At 28.9% G+C, this 18039-nt stretch overlaps 2 protein-coding genes across 3 annotated transcripts in view; both read right to left on the bottom strand.

Moving 5' to 3' along the window:
* Positions 1-223: 223 nt before the first annotated feature.
* LOC116851904 (thyrotropin-releasing hormone-degrading ectoenzyme-like) lies at positions 224-9357 on the bottom strand. 2 transcript variants are annotated; one of them, XM_032831816.1, is made up of 13 exons: positions 8084-9357; positions 7316-7620; positions 6938-7122; positions 6034-6513; positions 5001-5187; positions 4645-4804; positions 4428-4509; positions 2862-3214; positions 2036-2310; positions 1627-1820; positions 1155-1457; positions 993-1071; positions 224-797 (listed from the first exon to the last, which is right to left on the bottom strand). In XM_032831816.1, exons 2-13 carry the CDS (start codon positions 7583-7585, stop codon positions 648-650), a joined length of 2718 nt encoding a protein of 905 aa, XP_032687707.1. In that variant the 5' UTR covers positions 7586-7620; positions 8084-9357; the 3' UTR covers positions 224-647. The 2 variants fall into 2 exon arrangements, with proteins under 2 accessions (XP_032687707.1, XP_032687708.1); XM_032831817.1 differs by having other exon boundaries at positions 7316-7593.
* Positions 9358-9574: 217 nt separating this feature from the next.
* Positions 9575-18039, bottom strand: part of LOC116851915 (aminopeptidase N-like) — a 9764-nt gene continuing 1299 nt past the window's right edge. The window contains exons 2-12 of the mRNA XM_032831845.1: positions 16310-16796; positions 14615-15079; positions 13792-13972; positions 13437-13596; positions 13266-13347; positions 12547-12896; positions 11540-11817; positions 10965-11155; positions 10522-10818; positions 10354-10432; positions 9575-10142 (exon numbers count right to left, since the gene is read on the bottom strand). Coding sequence (XP_032687736.1) covers positions 10023-10142; positions 10354-10432; positions 10522-10818; positions 10965-11155; positions 11540-11817; positions 12547-12896; positions 13266-13347; positions 13437-13596; positions 13792-13972; positions 14615-15079; positions 16310-16782 — 2676 coding nt within the window. The 5' untranslated portion in view covers positions 16783-16796 and the 3' untranslated portion in view covers positions 9575-10022. The remainder of the gene's footprint in view (positions 10143-10353; positions 10433-10521; positions 10819-10964; positions 11156-11539; positions 11818-12546; positions 12897-13265; positions 13348-13436; positions 13597-13791; positions 13973-14614; positions 15080-16309; positions 16797-18039) is intronic.

The following is an 18039-nucleotide window of genomic DNA, read 5'->3' as shown; positions in this document are numbered from 1 at the left end:
TAGGATAACTTTCGTTATCAAATCTAAATAATGTATAATATCTTCCTTCCCAGAACAAGTCAAGTAATTTAAAAGTTATTTATTTTGGCAATCAATTTCTTCACGACGAATAGACTGCCAAATTCTTAAATTCACCTACAATAGAGGCGATTGCCAAAAAGGTGAGGATAAAATATTCTAAGACGCTGCAGGTAATGCCATAAAAAATCGGACAACTAAGAGCTGCTGCAGAAAAATTTATTAAATAATAATAACAAAAAAAATTTCAACACAATATACATACTTCTGCAGTTATAAAGCACGTATGTATCAGTTCTTTTTTTACTATAATCCTCATTTATTCATTAATATATCTACTCATTTCAAATAAATTTTTCTCAACATGCCTAATGAACCGTCTTTCATCCATTATGTAAATAGTAAAAGAATAAATCTTATTTTACATCATATATAGGTTTTATCTAAATGTAGTAGGAAGCCAAGTAACACATACCACATTTTAGTATCCTTGATATTAAAAATTGTTTGTCATTGGATTATCTTAATAATAACTGCAATTGTATGGTGATTATTTTCATCATTCTATAGAATATTGATTTGATCCGGAAAACTATAATGTCGATGTCTTTTAAACATTTTCAGTTCGATTATTCGATTTTTAGATTAAATTCTTTAAACTTATTCTGCACCTTTATTAGATATTTCGTCCGGTATCTAATCAAGAGGTTGATTGATTCCAGAAGACGTGAAAAACCTTCTGTAGTCGGAAAAAATAATTTGTTTGCAAATACTCTTATCTGTAACAGTTAATTAGGTACTTAAGATGTTACAACTCTGTCGACATGACAATTGCAGATCAACACAAAAAATATATTTTTAATATATAAAATAACGTAAATTACACAATGTATACAGAATAGTACAAAGTAGTTAAACAGAATTATATTTGTAAATAACAAACAACTTAAGAGATTTTAATTTATAAAATTTACCATGTCGAGGTCCTTTAACGAGTAAACATTCATAATCATATCGCTTAATAAAGAGGCAGAAGGAAATTCATCAGGAAACCTGAAAAAATCAGATTTAACTTTAGTAGATATCGTTACATTTCCTAAAGAAAAACGACCTACTTTCATCACAAAAAATAATACCTGCTTATTATCATATTATAATTTTCGATCACAAAACGTAACACAACATTATTCCCAATATGATTTTTCACAATCTTACGACATATTGGTCCCATAGATTGTTCTGTTCTCCAAAAATAAATTGTTCGTAGCATTAAACTTAAGTAATGCACGATAATGGTACTATTTTCAGTACATGACAAATATCCCAGAAGCACCTCGCTATTATAATCTACAGTTTTATTTAAAATATTTTTCCATACATTTAAGTCTTCTGTCTTCAACCCATCACAAATTATCCATTCTTTCAATTCTGCCGGAATTCTGTGAATTATGTAAAAAGAAATAAATATTTATATGAATAAAAGGAAAATTTACCATTTGATTACATCTTTGTTACATTTAGCAAAAAATTTATGTCGAATGCTACAGTTTGGCCACGTACTTCGTCAAATGTTTGGAGGAAATATTTGTGTATTATGATAAGAATTACCTCCCCAGTTCATCACCATATTTTATATACATCATCAGATGATTTAATGCGGTACTTCGACACTCCGAGTGACCAAGTTTGCAGGCCCATCTTCGTACTAAATGTCTCAAAGATTTTTCCATTTTATCATCCCGTATGAAGTCGTAGTACCCCATTCTAGTAAGTACTCCACCTAGAAGTCTCAGAAAATGGTCCTAAAAATTGTATGTTACATAACGTTGATATTGTCAAGTTACCTTATTCCTTAGGTAGTAAACATCATTTTTGTCTGAGTTGGAACAATATGTGCGAAACTCTTTTAGATTTACAAGCCGGTTAATTTGTTATATTATAACTTTTTATTCCTTTTAGATAACCGTACATATGTTAGCAGCTGATATGTATTACCTATAAAATTTCTTTTGCTCACCTTAATACGATTACTCTCAGGGAATTTAAAGTAAGATGACATATCTGTCAAAATGTTAAACATAGGATACCATGCTATAAAATCTCCGTCCCATTGTAGATGTCTAATGATTTCGACGAAAGTGGAACCTTTGAGTTCCCTTATTGTTGTGAAATAATACGCATCATTTACCAGTTGAGCGCGAGTAAGCGGAGGTATGTTTGCGATATCATTTTCTTCCATGTAAGTCGATATCATTCTCCAGTTCTTGTCGTCGTAGTTAATACGATAATAACCTGTATATAGTAAGAGCAATTTTATAACATTATTTTATTTTTATTTTTTATTAGATTATTTTATTATTCTCTTATTAATTATTTTATTATTTTTATTAGATTGTTTTATTATTATTTTCTACTTTTATTATTTTATTATTTATTACATCTCTATATTTTATTAGGTTATTTTATTATTTTTATTAACATATTAAATACTTGTAATTACATATATTGTGTAATATTTTTTAAAAATTATTCCACTTTTATATAAAGAATGACCGAAGATCATCATCGAGTTGTACATTAATTTGTATTGTTTAAAATTAATTTGTAGTATTTAAAAATATTAAATTGACTTTCACGTGATTCTGACAAACTCATTGAAGGTTGAACAGATAACCTCATAAAACATCTCTTTTGAAATCGTACAAATTTTGTTTGTAACGTTTTTTGACAGAACACTTAGTTTTCGAGAAATCTTATTACATTATTTAAAATAGGGCACCTTATATAAGCTCGTCATGAAAGTAATAACATGGTATAATAAATATGTTGCTATGTGTCCTTACCTGTTTGTTCTGCGTTAAATATATAGAAAGAATCCATAGTATTGTAGAATTCATCAAACTTTGTTATTATGGTATTATTCATGTTACTCCAGTGAAGCCAAAAAATATGCGAGATATTGTAAAAATCGAAAGTAGATGCCGTGATATAATTGACAGGTATTATCCATTCATTTTCGTCAAGCAACGTAGCCAATGAAAGAAAAGACACAGTTTCCTGTTTATAATTACGTTCAGCGAGCAGCTCGGGGTGGTGTTTTCCCGTTAACCATGTATTCATGATTTGGTTTACCGTACGGCTGCCTCTATCTCGTAGAGGATAAACTTCTTCCAATACAGTCCAGATATCGTTTGTACTAACAATGAAACAAACATAGTGTCTTTAAATATTTGACTTTTAGAGCTTGCTTTTACACACGCATACACACACATAAAGGGTGTGTGTGTGTGTGTGTGTGTGTGTGTGTGTGTGTGTGTGTGTGTGTGTGTGTGTGTGTGTGTGTGTGTGTGTGTGTGTGTGTGTGTGTGTGTGTGTGTGTGTGTGTGTGTGTGTGTGTGTGTGTGTGTGTGTGTGTGTGTGTGTGTGTGTGTGTGTGTGTGTGTGTGTGTGTGTGTGTGTGTGTGTGTGTGTGTGTGTGTGTGTGTGTGTGTGTGTGTGTGTGTGTGTGTGTGTGTGTGTGTGTGTGTGTGTGTGTGTGTGTGTGTGTGTGTGTGTGTGTGTGTGTGTGTGTGTGTGTGTGTGTGTGTGTGTGTGTGTGTGTGTGTGTGTGTGTGTGTGTGTGTGTGTGTGTGTGTGTGTGTGTGTGTGTGTGTGTGTGTGTGTGTGTGTGTGTGTGTGTGTGTGTGTGTGTGTGTGTGTGTGTGTGTGTGTGTGTGTGTGTGTGTGTGTGTGTGTGTGTGTGTGTGTGTGTGTGTGTGTGTGTGTGTGTGTGTGTGTGTGTGTGTGTGTGTGTGTGTGTGTGTGTGTGTGTGTGTGTGTGTGTGTGTGTGTGTGTGTGTGTGTGTGTGTGTGTGTGTGTGTGTGTGTGTGTGTGTGTGTGTGTGTGTGTGTGTGTGTGTAAAGGAAAACGCATCGAAATCATATCATTTAACTTAACTTTCTATTATATCATTTAACTTAACTTTCTAACTCACATTATTTAGTATACGTTCATGAAACAATGGGTAGTATGGCATTAAAAATGTAATCAATTTAGCATATGCTCCTATGAAATACCCACATTTTTGGACGTATCTCGTATAAACAATAGTACAAAGTATAAATATAATATTTTGGCAAATAAACGAATAATATTCTGCCAAATAAACTAACAACGATTGAGTGTGTAAAGTTAGACGATGTATAATTTTATACGTGTGTTTGGCACGCTATAAGCAACTTAGTTCGTCGCAAGGATCTTTCAATGCACAACAGTGAGTAGTTCAGCAAATTTAGTTTCTTACAGCGTGTCCGTCTATATGCATGTCAGACAGCACAAAATTGGATATTGGATATTAACGCTAGCTTCATAAAATTTCAATGAAAATCAAATATAAGATAATCAGATTACGTTTTTATTCGTTACTAACCGTTCGTGTACATATTTCCTGATGGCCTCGTTGAAGACATTGGGATTGTAAAGTTGCAACAGCATGCGAATTAGAGCAAATGCTATGTCAACATAAATAATAGTATAGTATTAAATAAGTTACGAAATTAAAAGTATATTAAATAAGTTACGTAAATGAAAAGTATAATATTAAATAAGTTACGAATAATCCGATCAATATATTTATTCAAACTCACCTTTTTTATGATAGAGAAGAGGATAAAGTAATCCATCAATTCCATTACTATTCTTAGCCTTACTTATAATAGGTTCCCTTTCTATGAGCATGTCACTATTTAGAGTGGGCTGGATAATTTTAACTACAAACAGTTCCATTAATCGATCTGATGTCCATATCTAGAAACAATGGATTGTAGTTATCTGTTGTCGTTACTTATTGCGGTATCAAAGAAAATATTTTAATTAATAAAACCAATAAGTGTAATTTCGTCATTAATATGAAACGTTTCTAAATATTTAGATGTACTCTAGAGTTAACTATTAACAACAAAAACTTATTTACAATTTACTAATGCTAATGACATAAAGTAACCTTGTCCATGACATAATAGCCGCAGAATGATGCGAATATTTCGTTCAACCATACATAATCATTTCCTAATTGCGGGCTGACAACACCGACGAACAATTGACGTGCCATTTCGTATGTTACCAACATTGTAGCAGCAACAAGCCGACCCGGAAAATCTGACAGTGCATCGTACGTAACATCTCTTTCCCTGTATTGAGAAAAAATACATTTATTGAACGTTATTATGACATTAACATATATAATTTAAAATATCTCCAAACACACATATGCTTTATATATATTCTTTCTCTTCCTACATTCTCTACTCCTTTCTTCAATTATTACTTCCCCCTTTTTTGTTAATTATAACTGTTTAATATTATTGTGAAAAAAAAATTAAGAATATAACATAATTCTATCCATCTTTTCTGTGTAATAACATTTTAAAAACATCATATGTCCATATATTATGTCCAATATGATATTCTACTCGTGAAAAAATGTTAGAATTGCTAGAGTTTCAGTATACTGTAACGCGTGCGATGCGAACACGTTATTCGACGTGTGTATTCTCAATGTTTTAACAAATTTTTAGTGCAATATATATGCAAAATTTTGTAAACCTGTAATGCACTGAACTTTCCGAAAATAATGACCGACTATTAATTATCACTGATAGAAATATACTGAGATATCTAGTTAAATTGAAATTTTTGGGAAATAATTGATAAAGTATAATTGAAACAGTTAAAATAAGCTGTTATGTATTACCCTGCCAATAATATATTATATTATGATAAACTTTCTTTCTATAATTTGGTTATATTGCATGCACTCAAAAACATTTGCACACAATAGTCTGTGGCAGTGTTTATCAATTTGCTTAAGGAATCTTAATATTAATGTTGCCTATTAACAGTACTGCATGTCTATGTACGATGTATATAATTCATCTTGGGCACAAATAAATACGTGTTATCGAATTTCATATTGATAAGATTCTTGTAATGTTAACGGTTCATGTAACAACATTTTTAATATTGTTATTGTATACCTGTAAACAATAAGTCCGGGTGCACCCATTGACTTCATAGGACTATTTGGAAGTACGACGTGGTTAATTTTTGGAAAGAAGTACGACGAGTTTATTCTCATATACTTAGTAAAAAAAGATGTCACCATTTCTGCCTTTTCTAGTATGTAAGTGAATTTCTTATTTGCGCCTGTTTTGCGCCACATATAATGCATGTCGCTGGTTTTAAAATCTTTCGAAATATCATTGGTTACCAAAAGTGCTATCAAATGAGTAGGCATCGAGACAAATTTTTTGTACATCGCCAATCTTCTACCAAAGTCTTCTTTAAGCAATGAATCATGTGTATAGAAAATAGAATTTTCGGGTATATTTGAAAGAACCACGTAATCTCCAGAAGTCTGGATTGTGATGTTGTAAGTTGCTTCTATTCTCGGATCGTCCCAGCAAGGAAATATTGTTCGTATCGCGTTTGGTGTGTAGAGATTCGTCAGCATCCAACTATCATATTGCAACAAAGTGTTAGATAAAGACAAATGTTTTATTGTTTTTAAACTGGACTAGTTAGCGCAATACTAATGTTGATGTGATGTTTCATATTAAATAAATGTTTTTGTCATTTTTATGCATTAAATTTTTCATTTGAAGTTTTCAGCTTCTAGTATTATGCCAAATAATTTGTAGTACTATCAACAATAATTCTGAACTTTAGATATATGACATCCATTTATTAATATCATAGTAATTTTTCATTATATACGTAGCATTTAACAATTTGCTATTCTGTCGTGTACAAATAAATCGGTCAGGTAAAATAATCGGAAAAATTTATGTACACGAAAGTTTAATATGTAGTTTGATATATTATCATCAGACACCTCGTATGTATAAATTTGTAATTCAAAATATCTTATCCTTTACTTACTTTTGATTTTTACTAGTCCAAGTAGTTGGATAAAAGATTTTCTCGACATTTTTATTTAAAATGGATCTGTAAGCTAATTGAAATTTATATTTTCCTTTATCAAGCGTTTTGTTTAACTGCAGAATTAAGATTTCTTCTCTCTCACAAAATTGGAAGCCGGACAGAGATATCCTATCCCATTTATCCTTTGACAATTAATCAAGCGTCGTAATTTTTGCATAGAACATGAGAAAAATGCTGCGGTTAATATCAATAAAAGGGATTTCGCCATAATGATATTGACATTAATATATAAAATTTTTGACATATTGCTTTGGAGGGTAATATTTATATCATACGTAAGTCAAAGTCATCGAGGCGAAGTACACTTTTATTTACCTCTATTTCGTAATCGTATGTCGATTTTGCATGTAAGATTATATTCCTTATCGGTTTCGTGACATTAATTAAAATATTCATGTAGCCTGACAAAACTCTTTGACGTGGTTTTATTCTGATATGAATATCATATTTTATTGGCATTACTTCAGAGATGTTTAAATTTCCAGAAATGCTCGAACACATGCTTATTATATTCCTGGCATATATTACACCAGCTATTGGGACGATAAATTTCAGGACGACTCCAAGAAATAATATCAACCTCATTTTTATCCCTTTGTGTCCGCAAAAAAATATTTATCCTTTATGTGAATAAAATAATACATACACATAAAGTACATGTGACAACAACGTTCCCTAATATTGTGTCTTTGATGAGAAAGATGCAAGAAAAAAGAGAAGCGTTTGGAGCATCATAATATTAGACGATGTTAAAGGGAGAAATAATATATATAAATATACATATATAAATATATATACATGTATTATATATTTTTAATATAACTATATATATAAATTATATAAAAAATCCATATAATTATATATAATAAATATTCCTAATAAATGTATTCCCTAATATGCTCGCTCTCAACTGTGGGATAATTAAAGAATATACATATGTTTGTTGACATTTATATATAGAAAGATTTAATAATACTAATATAATTGTATTTTTAACAAGTAAGTTGATAATACTCTCGAGTGCTGGATAAAACATTCGTTATATTTGTCCCTTGAAAATATACTAATAATATTGTTATTTACCGTGTAACTTATTGTTTCAAAATGCATACAGCTTTTCTTGCAAGGTGATTAATTGCATACGCCAAATTCGCACTAATAAATATTTTTCCAAAATAAGTAATGTCTTAGAAAGAATAATTTGAGGATGTCGTAATTTTTTCACTCTCAACGGATCTTTTCAAACTAACGACGGAACGGTATCTGACATATTTATATGTAAAAACTAAAGTGAAGGAACTAAACTATATCGTTACATATAAGAAATCAGTAAACGCATGCGCGCACGTGATCTACAAAAGTAATACATTCAAAACAACTATTCGATAAATTATTCGTCTCGGAAAATTTGTACTTTTAACATTAAATATTTTTTTATTCACGTGAATTATTCAAGTAATGTATGTAAAGAAAAACTTAAATAAAAATGCAACTAATTAATGCAATTTACAATATACATATATATTGACGGCAACAATTGCAACAATTTTTTAAAATCTTCTAGTGATTATAACATTTGTCAAGCTTTAATGTTTACTTTCTCGTGTTCTCTCTTTTTCCATTTTATTTACTTCAAATATTATTTTTTGTTGAATATATTATGAGACACCTTAAATATATAGTCACGTTAATTAGATTATTTACTTCAAATATTATTTTTTGTTGAATATATTATGAGACATCTTAAATATATAGTCACGTTAATTAGATTATCAGCCAAGTTTTGTACATATTTGAAAATATTTAGATATATTTTAAGGTTGTAAAATATTTGTACAGAGTATATAAAATATTTGTAAAATTATGTAAACAATATGATTAATAGTGTAACAGTAACAATAACAAAAAACAACTATAATATATAGCTCTAAAGTAACAAAAAGTATATTGATACTAATCATTTTCTTTCTGACGTTCTTGCTTACTTCGTAATATATACCCTTATTTCTTCCTTTTATAAGTTTTCTTCTACACGTCCAATAAAGAATAACTCGTATTTACAGCGTGTTGGACGAGTATGCCTACTCATGTGCAGGTGGAATTCGTCAAACCGAACGAAAAACATTTGTTATAAAAAGGAAGATTGCATAATTCTAGTTTAAAAATTACTCGACATTTAGAAGATATGTCTTTCATAATAATTGCTATTTTTATGACGGTTATTCTACACTGAGAGAAAAATGTATGATATTTGGAACCATAATGGCATAATAAAAAGATTATAGTTAGGAATATCTTTTTTATAGTAAATGTCACTATAATGTTTGTAATATTTACAATATAAGCATAGTATAACTGACTCATATAAAACTTTTACTAAGAATTATAATTATTTGAAATAAAAGTAAGGTAGTAAATATTAGTATAGAAACATAGTAAGGTAGCAAATATTAAATGGTAAGAGAAATTAACTATTTTATATAGTCAATATAATTGGAATATTTGAAAAATAGGGGTACATATAATTATATTCCTAAAGCGTGCTTTACTATACACATAGAATAATAAGATGGTGATTATAAATGTATGTTCATTCTGCTATATCTTTGTGTTTAGATGAACTATAAATATATGTTTGAGGCCAAAATAAACTATAAAATATAGTGAGATTATAGTTATTCCAATTATTTTTTTCTCTCAGTGTAAGATAAACGTTGACGGTAACTTGCCTTACGGACGAGGCCCTGACCCTGACGCATTTTATTGATTAAAATACTTAATAATTTTTACAATGTTTTAACCAATTGTTACTGTATTAAAGAATAAACTAAAAATTAAACTAATTAAAACAATAGTATTAACAAAAGTTACTGATATCTGTATAGAAATAGTACATGTTTGTGGGTTTCATCCATATATGTAATGTTTCTAAAACATCATCAGTTAAAACATTTTAAAAGTTACTCAAGGTCACACGACTTCCACAAGATGTGTTATATAAGATTAAAATTTTTTCCAAAATTCACCAAAAAATTTTAAACGCATTTTGCTCCCTTTCTGTTTGCTCTTTTCGTAGACGAACCAATTTCGATGTGTTATACATAACGCTATAACGGTCAATTTTGTTTACTACTTTATATACCTGGAACAGGAAATTAGATATTCATTAATAATAAATAATAGCATTTCAGCTTTTGTATGATAATGATACATTATATATAAACTTTTGTTTAAGAATTATACAACAATTTAGCATATACAACGTATAAGAACGTGTGAGAACGTATAAAGTGGCTGAATAAAATCATTTAAAACAAGTATAAATGACTAAAAAATTTGACATTAAAATTTACCTTTATAATATGTTCCTTGGAATACACACTCATAATAATAGTATACAATAGATCATTACCGGGAAAATCAAGAGGTAACCTGGTAAAATTGCAAAGCATTTAATTTAGCACTAACGAACACATTTCCATTTGAAGGTGATAAATGGTATTTTTCACGGAAAGCAATACCTTTTTTTTATCCAATTATGATTTTCTAAGAAATAATCAAGCACAAAGTCCTTGCTTGCTTGTCTCTTTATAATATAACGATACGCTTCTCCTTTCATCAGTGATTCAGTTTTCGGATCCTCCATCAAATCCAAGTATTTCATGATAACGTCTTCTCTTTCATTACAAGCTAAATACTTGAAGAGCTTTTGATCGTAACGTATTGCTTCATGGAAAAGAGGCATCCAAACGTCTTTTTCTAGCATCCGTGTTCCCGAACAAAGTACCCAATCTTTCCACATCGCCGGGATTTGATCGCTTATGTGAAAAAACAAACGCTTATAACGTAAAGCTAGCTATTGATATTGTTTTTATATTATTCATTTTCAAATATGATGTAGGATACTAGACTAGTGTGAGATACAAGACAAATATGTTAAAATAATGATTATTAAAATAATTACAATCTTGATTCTGGGTAGTCGATATAGTGAAATAATTCCTTGAGAGCGGCGTTGAAACACCCTAAAAGTTTTATCTTACAGGCCCATTTTATTGCTAATGTTCTTAACGATATCATCATAGCGTCATCCTCTGGGCGGTTTTCATATCTCAAGTTTCCCAAAAGACCACTCAAAATATGTATAAAGTGTGACTGAAAGTTGTTATATATAATTAATTTTGCATGATTATCTTGTCATTTACGAAGACATTATTCCGGTAAACGCGTCAAGTGAGAATAACATTACATCGATAATGTAATTTTCCACTCAACAACGTAATTATAATTCAACAATATAGCTCATATTCTACATAACAATTACATTGTTGAATGAGAAATTTTAACATTGTAGTAACGTAATGTTACTGTTATTTGATGTTTGCTGAATATTTCTATGTGGATAGACACGCGAAAGATAAAACGTCCTTAAATTTGCAAAAATTATGCAATAACCTCTCAAGATTTCTCGATTGGGTAACCGAATGTGCATAAAATTACAGCTGATACTCTATATTAGTGAAATTCATTTTTACTCACTTTTATACGTCCACTTTGTACATGATCGAAGAATTTTGACATACGAGCGAAAATGTTAAACATCGGATACCACACTATGTAATCCGTCTCATGTCTTAGAAACAGAGTAATATTCAAAAAGACAGAGACATCCATTTCGCCTTTGGTCGTAAAATAATACGCATCATTAATTATTTGGGCGCGATTGATAACAGGTATATTTTTATATTTACTACGATCATTTAAATATGCGTAAATTCCTTGCCAATTTCTTCTGTCGTAACCAACACGGTAAAATCCTGTTGTACAAGGAAATAAGTTTATTAGATTGTAAGATATTATAGATTCTATCTAACAAAAATCGCTATTGAACAATTATTTTTCTTTTTCCCAAAAGAATGCAGACTAACATTAAAAACTGTTTTGAACAAGGACGACTGGATAATTTATGAAATTTATTTCAAACTGAGAAAACAAAATGTTTGTTGTGCAGAATTTTTGTAACAATAATCGCAAAATAATCATTATTATAAACATTTTTTTTTATTAAGTTTTATATACTTATATTACATTATAGTATTGGTGATAATAACTTTATATAACAACTATTATAATACAACTATTGCTTTTTTATTAGAACAACAAGAACATATAGTTGGCAAAGAAAATAAATATAATTTAGTGAGATTAACAATTTGTTTTTACATTTTATATATTATATCTCATAATTTCTAACAGTCATTTATATATTGTACTATATATGCGTCATGTATATATATCAAATTAAAATTTCAATTAGGTCACATACAAGTAGGTCACATCAAATGCTAATGCAAGTATAATGATAATAGACCAAAATGTGTTGTATAATATTCGTTGAAATGTCGTTAGTTTTATATAATTAATTCACACGTTCAATTTATATTTTTGAGGGAATCCAGAAACACACGAGATTATACATGCGAAATTATACAAACGTCAGTACCTATTTCAAAATAAACATAATAAGTTTATTAAGATGTACTTACCTATTTGATCTATATTGACTATAAAAAAGTCTTCTGGTTTAATGCTCTTCAAGGTTTTTTCAAAAAATTCTAACCAAATAATTTTCGAGGTATTTAATGATCTATCTATATGGTTTTTCAGCACAATAAAAGTTATAGGTATCTTCCATCCTGGATCCTTGGCAGAGGTTGTTGAATAGTAATCGTACACGCTTCGACCAGGTTTACGTTCAAAGTACATGTTAGGATGATATCTTGTCAATAGCCATGAATTCATTATTTCTTGTATTGTATATATGTATTTTTCACGTTTAGCATAGATGTCTTGTAAGAAGTTCCATAAATTTTCCTTGCCATTAGGATAAAGCGTACTGACAAAGTAATAATAACAATGATTTTAATGTCGTTAGCAACCTGCTACTCTTGTAACAGGTTTAATACAAGAAAATATTAAACTTATTATAATATTACATCATGTGACTATCTGTCTCTTTACATAATATAACATATATGCTTGAAATTTAGAAGCAGTGTCGGCAATGTGATCGCAAGTGGTTATGTAACTGATTTGAACTATAATTTGAGAAACAAATCTTTTCCAACGTGCTTCACGCATAATTCACGAGAGTAATAACATGCATGAAATTCTCGAAAAACAATAGAACAACTGAGCGGGTAATTAACTTTGAAGTAAAATAAAATATAAGATTACAAGGTCATAATTGCAATGCATTACTCACCATACTTGCATATACTTGGCGATGGCCTCTTGAAATTTCGGTGGAGTCATAATGTGCAGTAACATGCGAATGAGGGTGAAAGCTACAATGATTCATACAACAATGTATATAGGACAAAATTAACTTAAGAGTTCTTAATTTATTCAAATAACACTATCTATTAAGTCTCACCTTTCTTGCGATACAGGAGAGAGTGATGTAGTGCGTTAATTCCATCGGTGTTCTTAACTATATTCGTCAAAGGCATTTTATCTAAGAGAAAGTCACTATCTAAAGCAGCCTGTATATTTTCGACTGCAAGCAGATCCATATATTTATGATCTGCAGTTATCTAAAATGAACAATTTATTGCTATCATAATTGAATATAAGATCTAAAGAGGCGTTTGAATTAACAAAACGTATAAGTTATACATTAACGAACAGTGTTCACAACGGATTAAGTATTTTTACAAAATTAACAATATGCTTTAACTGCAAAAACGAATAGCATTTATAATTTACTAATTTTGATAATATAAAATAACCTGAGGAACGACATAGTAGCCGTAAAAGGCTGCAAGTAAATCGTTATTTTTTAGCACCATATCATTGTCCAGACACGAGCTAAAGAACCATTGACGTGCCATTTCGTATGCTACCAACCTCAAAATGTCAATTTTTTTGCCAGGTAAATCTGTATTATTATCGTATCGAACATCCTTCTCTCTATAAGTTAGAAAAAAGTGTATAGCAAATATTTAATACTTTTTCTTAAGATAATCGTTCTGTATAACGTTCAAAAGATTTTAGACATTAGACATAGTTTATTAAAAAAATTGTTAATAATCGAACTGAATATGGAATAGAATGTAAAATTATATTCAATTGATGCTTACTGTCTCAGATTTTTGTGATTAAACGTTAAATACATGTGATATAAGGTGTAAAACATAAATTACTTAACATTCAAAAAATTATGTATAAAATAAATTAAGCTGAATAGAATATAAAATTATATTTTATTTAGTTTGATTAACTTTATAAATAATTTGTTTAAACGTTAAGTAATTTATGATTCATATCATATATATTTAACGTTTAGTCACAAAAATCCCTGAGGCAATATGCATCTACTATATTTGTAAAATATCAGAAGTAAACTTAGTTTTGTCTATTAAAAAGTGTGCATACCGTTTTTTGATTGAGCCAACTTGACACAAATATTGTTATCGCATAAATTGACAATATATGCGAATTATCAAATTTTAGAGTGTTAATGACTTTTTTTGGTGTTATAACAATTTATGTTATAACTTTTTTAGTAAATTATATAATAATATTTTAAACATATGTATTTTTCTTGTATACCTGTAAATAATGAGTCCGTGTCTTCCTGTGGACTTCATCAGACTATTTGAAATTACAACATGATCGATTTTCTTTATGATCTCATGCGCTTGTAATTCTAAATGACGAGAAAAATATGACATAACTGATGTTATCGCGTTGTGCAAGTATTCTAATGTTTCCTCTGAGCCCGGATGATGCCATATATTGTTTATCTCGTCAGACAAAGGATGCGTTGTGATATTATCGAATATCCCAATGGTCAAGTGAGAAATCGGTTTCACTTGGGTTTCCCAAAAGTTTGCACATGTCATATTCATAAGTGCACCTGGTTTCGATTCGGACCATGCGGGCATATTCGAGAAAGCTCTGTGTTCTAATGGGTAACAGATTTTGATGCGGAAAGATGTTTTTACTGCCGGATTGTCCCAGCACGGAAACAGTCCTCGTATCGAGTCTGATTTATATAAGTTGGTAAACAGCCACCTGTTGCATTTTCATAAGATAAACATAATATCCTTTGGTAAAAATAAATTTTCAACCATATATAATCCAAATATAAAACATTTTGTAAGGATGGGATAAAATAGTGTTTCATGTAAAAGTTTGATTTATGTCACACTTTAGACATATACTTTATATAAAAATTTTAGTAGATTATGTCCTAATATAAAAAATTGCCACAATATTCTTATATCTTCTAAGAACTTCTTATGTCTGAAATATATAAACATTTTTTAGGAAATATTTTATATTTTTCTAGATTTCGTAAATTTATTTCAAAAATTATAAAATAAAAGTGTCCAGGAAATATGAAATCTACACGTATCAATGATTTCGAAAAGTTACACGAATTTCATGAAGTTAATTTAAATGTTTGCACATATTTAGTCGTGATAAAAATATAATCTGTTCCATATTATTAATTAAGTATGCTAAAATTTTTAATTTTTTAAATTTGTCATACTTATTTTCGATACGATCTCAAGTTTTATTTGCATTAAAAGTATGAAATATTGAATAATTTATCTGAATATCAAAACTGGAATGTTCATTTAAATAATGTTATAGATTTTATCGTATCTTGCTTCATTCAGTTAAAATTTATTTTTACGTATGATATTCCTTATATATATTATACATTGTAATATCAATATAAGAACTTTTCATTGAAATTCGCATAAGAAAACATTGCAATACTTTTATCTGCGATGCTTAATAACGTGATAACAATTCTGAGGTGAAGTCAACATCATCTATTATAAGAAAGCATATTCCTCACGCCTTAGAAGTATATAAAGAGATATTGAGGCAAAATATTAACATCATCTATCAGACGTGCAGAAAAGCATTCTACTATAAAAATTCGAGGAACACAGATGAAACACTGAGACGTGAATTTTTTTAAATTTCTTGTCAAAACACTTATGAAAAACATTAGATTTTGTATAAAGCAAAAATTTTTTTTAAGAAATCCCAAAATTTGTTTAATATAAGATTCTATAAAATAAGATTCTATAAAATAAGATTCTATAAAATAAGATTCTATAAAATAAGATTTTATAAAAAATGTTAACAATTTTTATAAAAAATGTTAACAATTTTTTTTTGTAAAGTAATATCGAAAATTTTTACAAATAGACATTAATAAATAGCATATAATAATATCTGCAAACAAATTAACAGTGCGGTCATAATATTTCATTATTAACTTACTTCTTCTCTTCAAACTTCATAAATGGTCGATGGATCTCGCCTAGTTTTTGATGTAATAAAGACATGTATTCTATATGTAACAAATATTTCCCTGGGTTTAAAATTTTTCCAAAAATCATAATGAAAATATCATGTTCAGGACAATATTGCATATCATATAGTTTTTCAGTTGTATTCTCTTGATATTTGTGCTGTATCGGCTTAATCCATGTGTGCTTCAAGCTTACTTCCAATTTGCGTAAATGTAGAGTTATTTTCATCGTTGCTTTCTTGATGTACATTTTAATATCGATTGAGCCCTTTTGAATTTGGAATTTCGTATTTATTTCGAGATTCATGTTATAATCCGTTGGCTCTTCTTCAGTGAGCGGTAAATAATCAGAATTCGGGCATTTCCTAATATTTTCATCAGCCGTCACAACGATAAGCATTAGAATTATGTTGAAAAATAGTTTTAGAGACGCCATTCCCATTTTTGCCACAATATCTATAAGAAAAAATTTTTCGTTAGCTGAGAAAATTGTTAAATACACATAAAATATTCATGATGACATACTATTTAATTTTGATTTTATTATATTATAAAGGAAGAAGAAGAAAAAAGAATGTGACGACATAGTGATAGACAATACCGTCACTAACAGCGCTAATACATGTGTAATAATAGGTGAACATTAGAAGAATTTCATGAGAAATAATATTAAATAAACCATATATTGCTTGTAATTACGTCTCTTCTTGACAAACATAAGTTTAATTTTCAATCGTTATTATGCGTAGAAGACATTTCATTTATTGATAACATACAGGATATTTCACCAGAGAGAGAACATTTAAATACACACCTCGAGTATGCATTACAAAATTAAAAACAAAATTTACATTGAAGGATGAACATACAAAAATACACGTTTGAATATCTTATTTAGAGAGAAGAAAGAAAAAAAGTGTTAGTATTATTAGTATTATAGTATTATTGTTATTAAATACATGAAAATGTTCATAATTTGCTTAAGACAAATTATATTAGATTTAAGACGTAGAAATTAAGGTGCATATTAATAGTCATTACTTAAGAAATTTATTCCATGTGAGATTCTCAGATATGAAATTTAGAGTTAGATTTGAGTTTCTTATTTGAATCATATAATATACATGCGACATTACATATATAATCACGATTCAACTGCAAAATTCACATTTAACTCTACATTCAGATCTAAGTATTTCATATAAAGCAGGTTTCAAATAACAATTATTAATATAAACTTAAGAAAAACTTCTATTACTATAACCACATATATATAATACAAATATATATTATATTATATATATATATATATATATATATATATATATATATATATATACACATATACATATAATACTTTTGTTAGTTATTGGAATAATTTTTTACGAAAAATAAACCGAAATGAACTTAGGCTATATGTTAGCTTATGATTGCGTATACCTTTATATATAATTTCAAATATAAACTATTGTCACGCAGAAACCGTTGAAAAAGATATTTACATACAAGGTCACTCACAAGATACTTATGTACACTACCTCAAGTGTACAGAACAAAGTGTAAGACGAAATTTATGTCGCGAAGAACGACGATAGTAAAACCCACGATTATATATTGTATTTAATTTCACATACCATATATAAAGAATATGAATATATATATATATATATATATATATATATATATATATATATATATA

The sequence above is a fragment of the Odontomachus brunneus genome, unplaced genomic scaffold, assembly GCF_010583005.1.
Source record: "Odontomachus brunneus isolate Ranch 3 - 2012 unplaced genomic scaffold, Obru_v1 Obru_scaffold_196, whole genome shotgun sequence".
Lineage (NCBI taxonomy): Eukaryota > Metazoa > Arthropoda > Insecta > Hymenoptera > Formicidae > Odontomachus > Odontomachus brunneus.
This window is presented reverse-complemented; position numbering and strand designations above follow the sequence as displayed.

What these genes read in the sequence shown, in the direction of transcription:
- LOC116851904 (XM_032831816.1), bottom strand. Translation starts at nt 7,585, where the DNA reads ATGAGGTTGATATTATTTCTTGGAGTCGTCCTGAAATTTATCGTCCCA. An exon ending in TCTTCTCTATCATAAAAAAG is followed by an intron (nt 4,510 to 4,644) that starts GTGAGTTTGAAT and finishes ATGTTGACATAG; the next exon opens with CATTTGCTCTAATTCGCATG. An exon ending in CGTTAAAGGACCTCGACATG is followed by an intron (nt 798 to 992) that starts GTAAATTTTATA and finishes TAACTGTTACAG; the next exon opens with ATAAGAGTATTTGCAAACAA.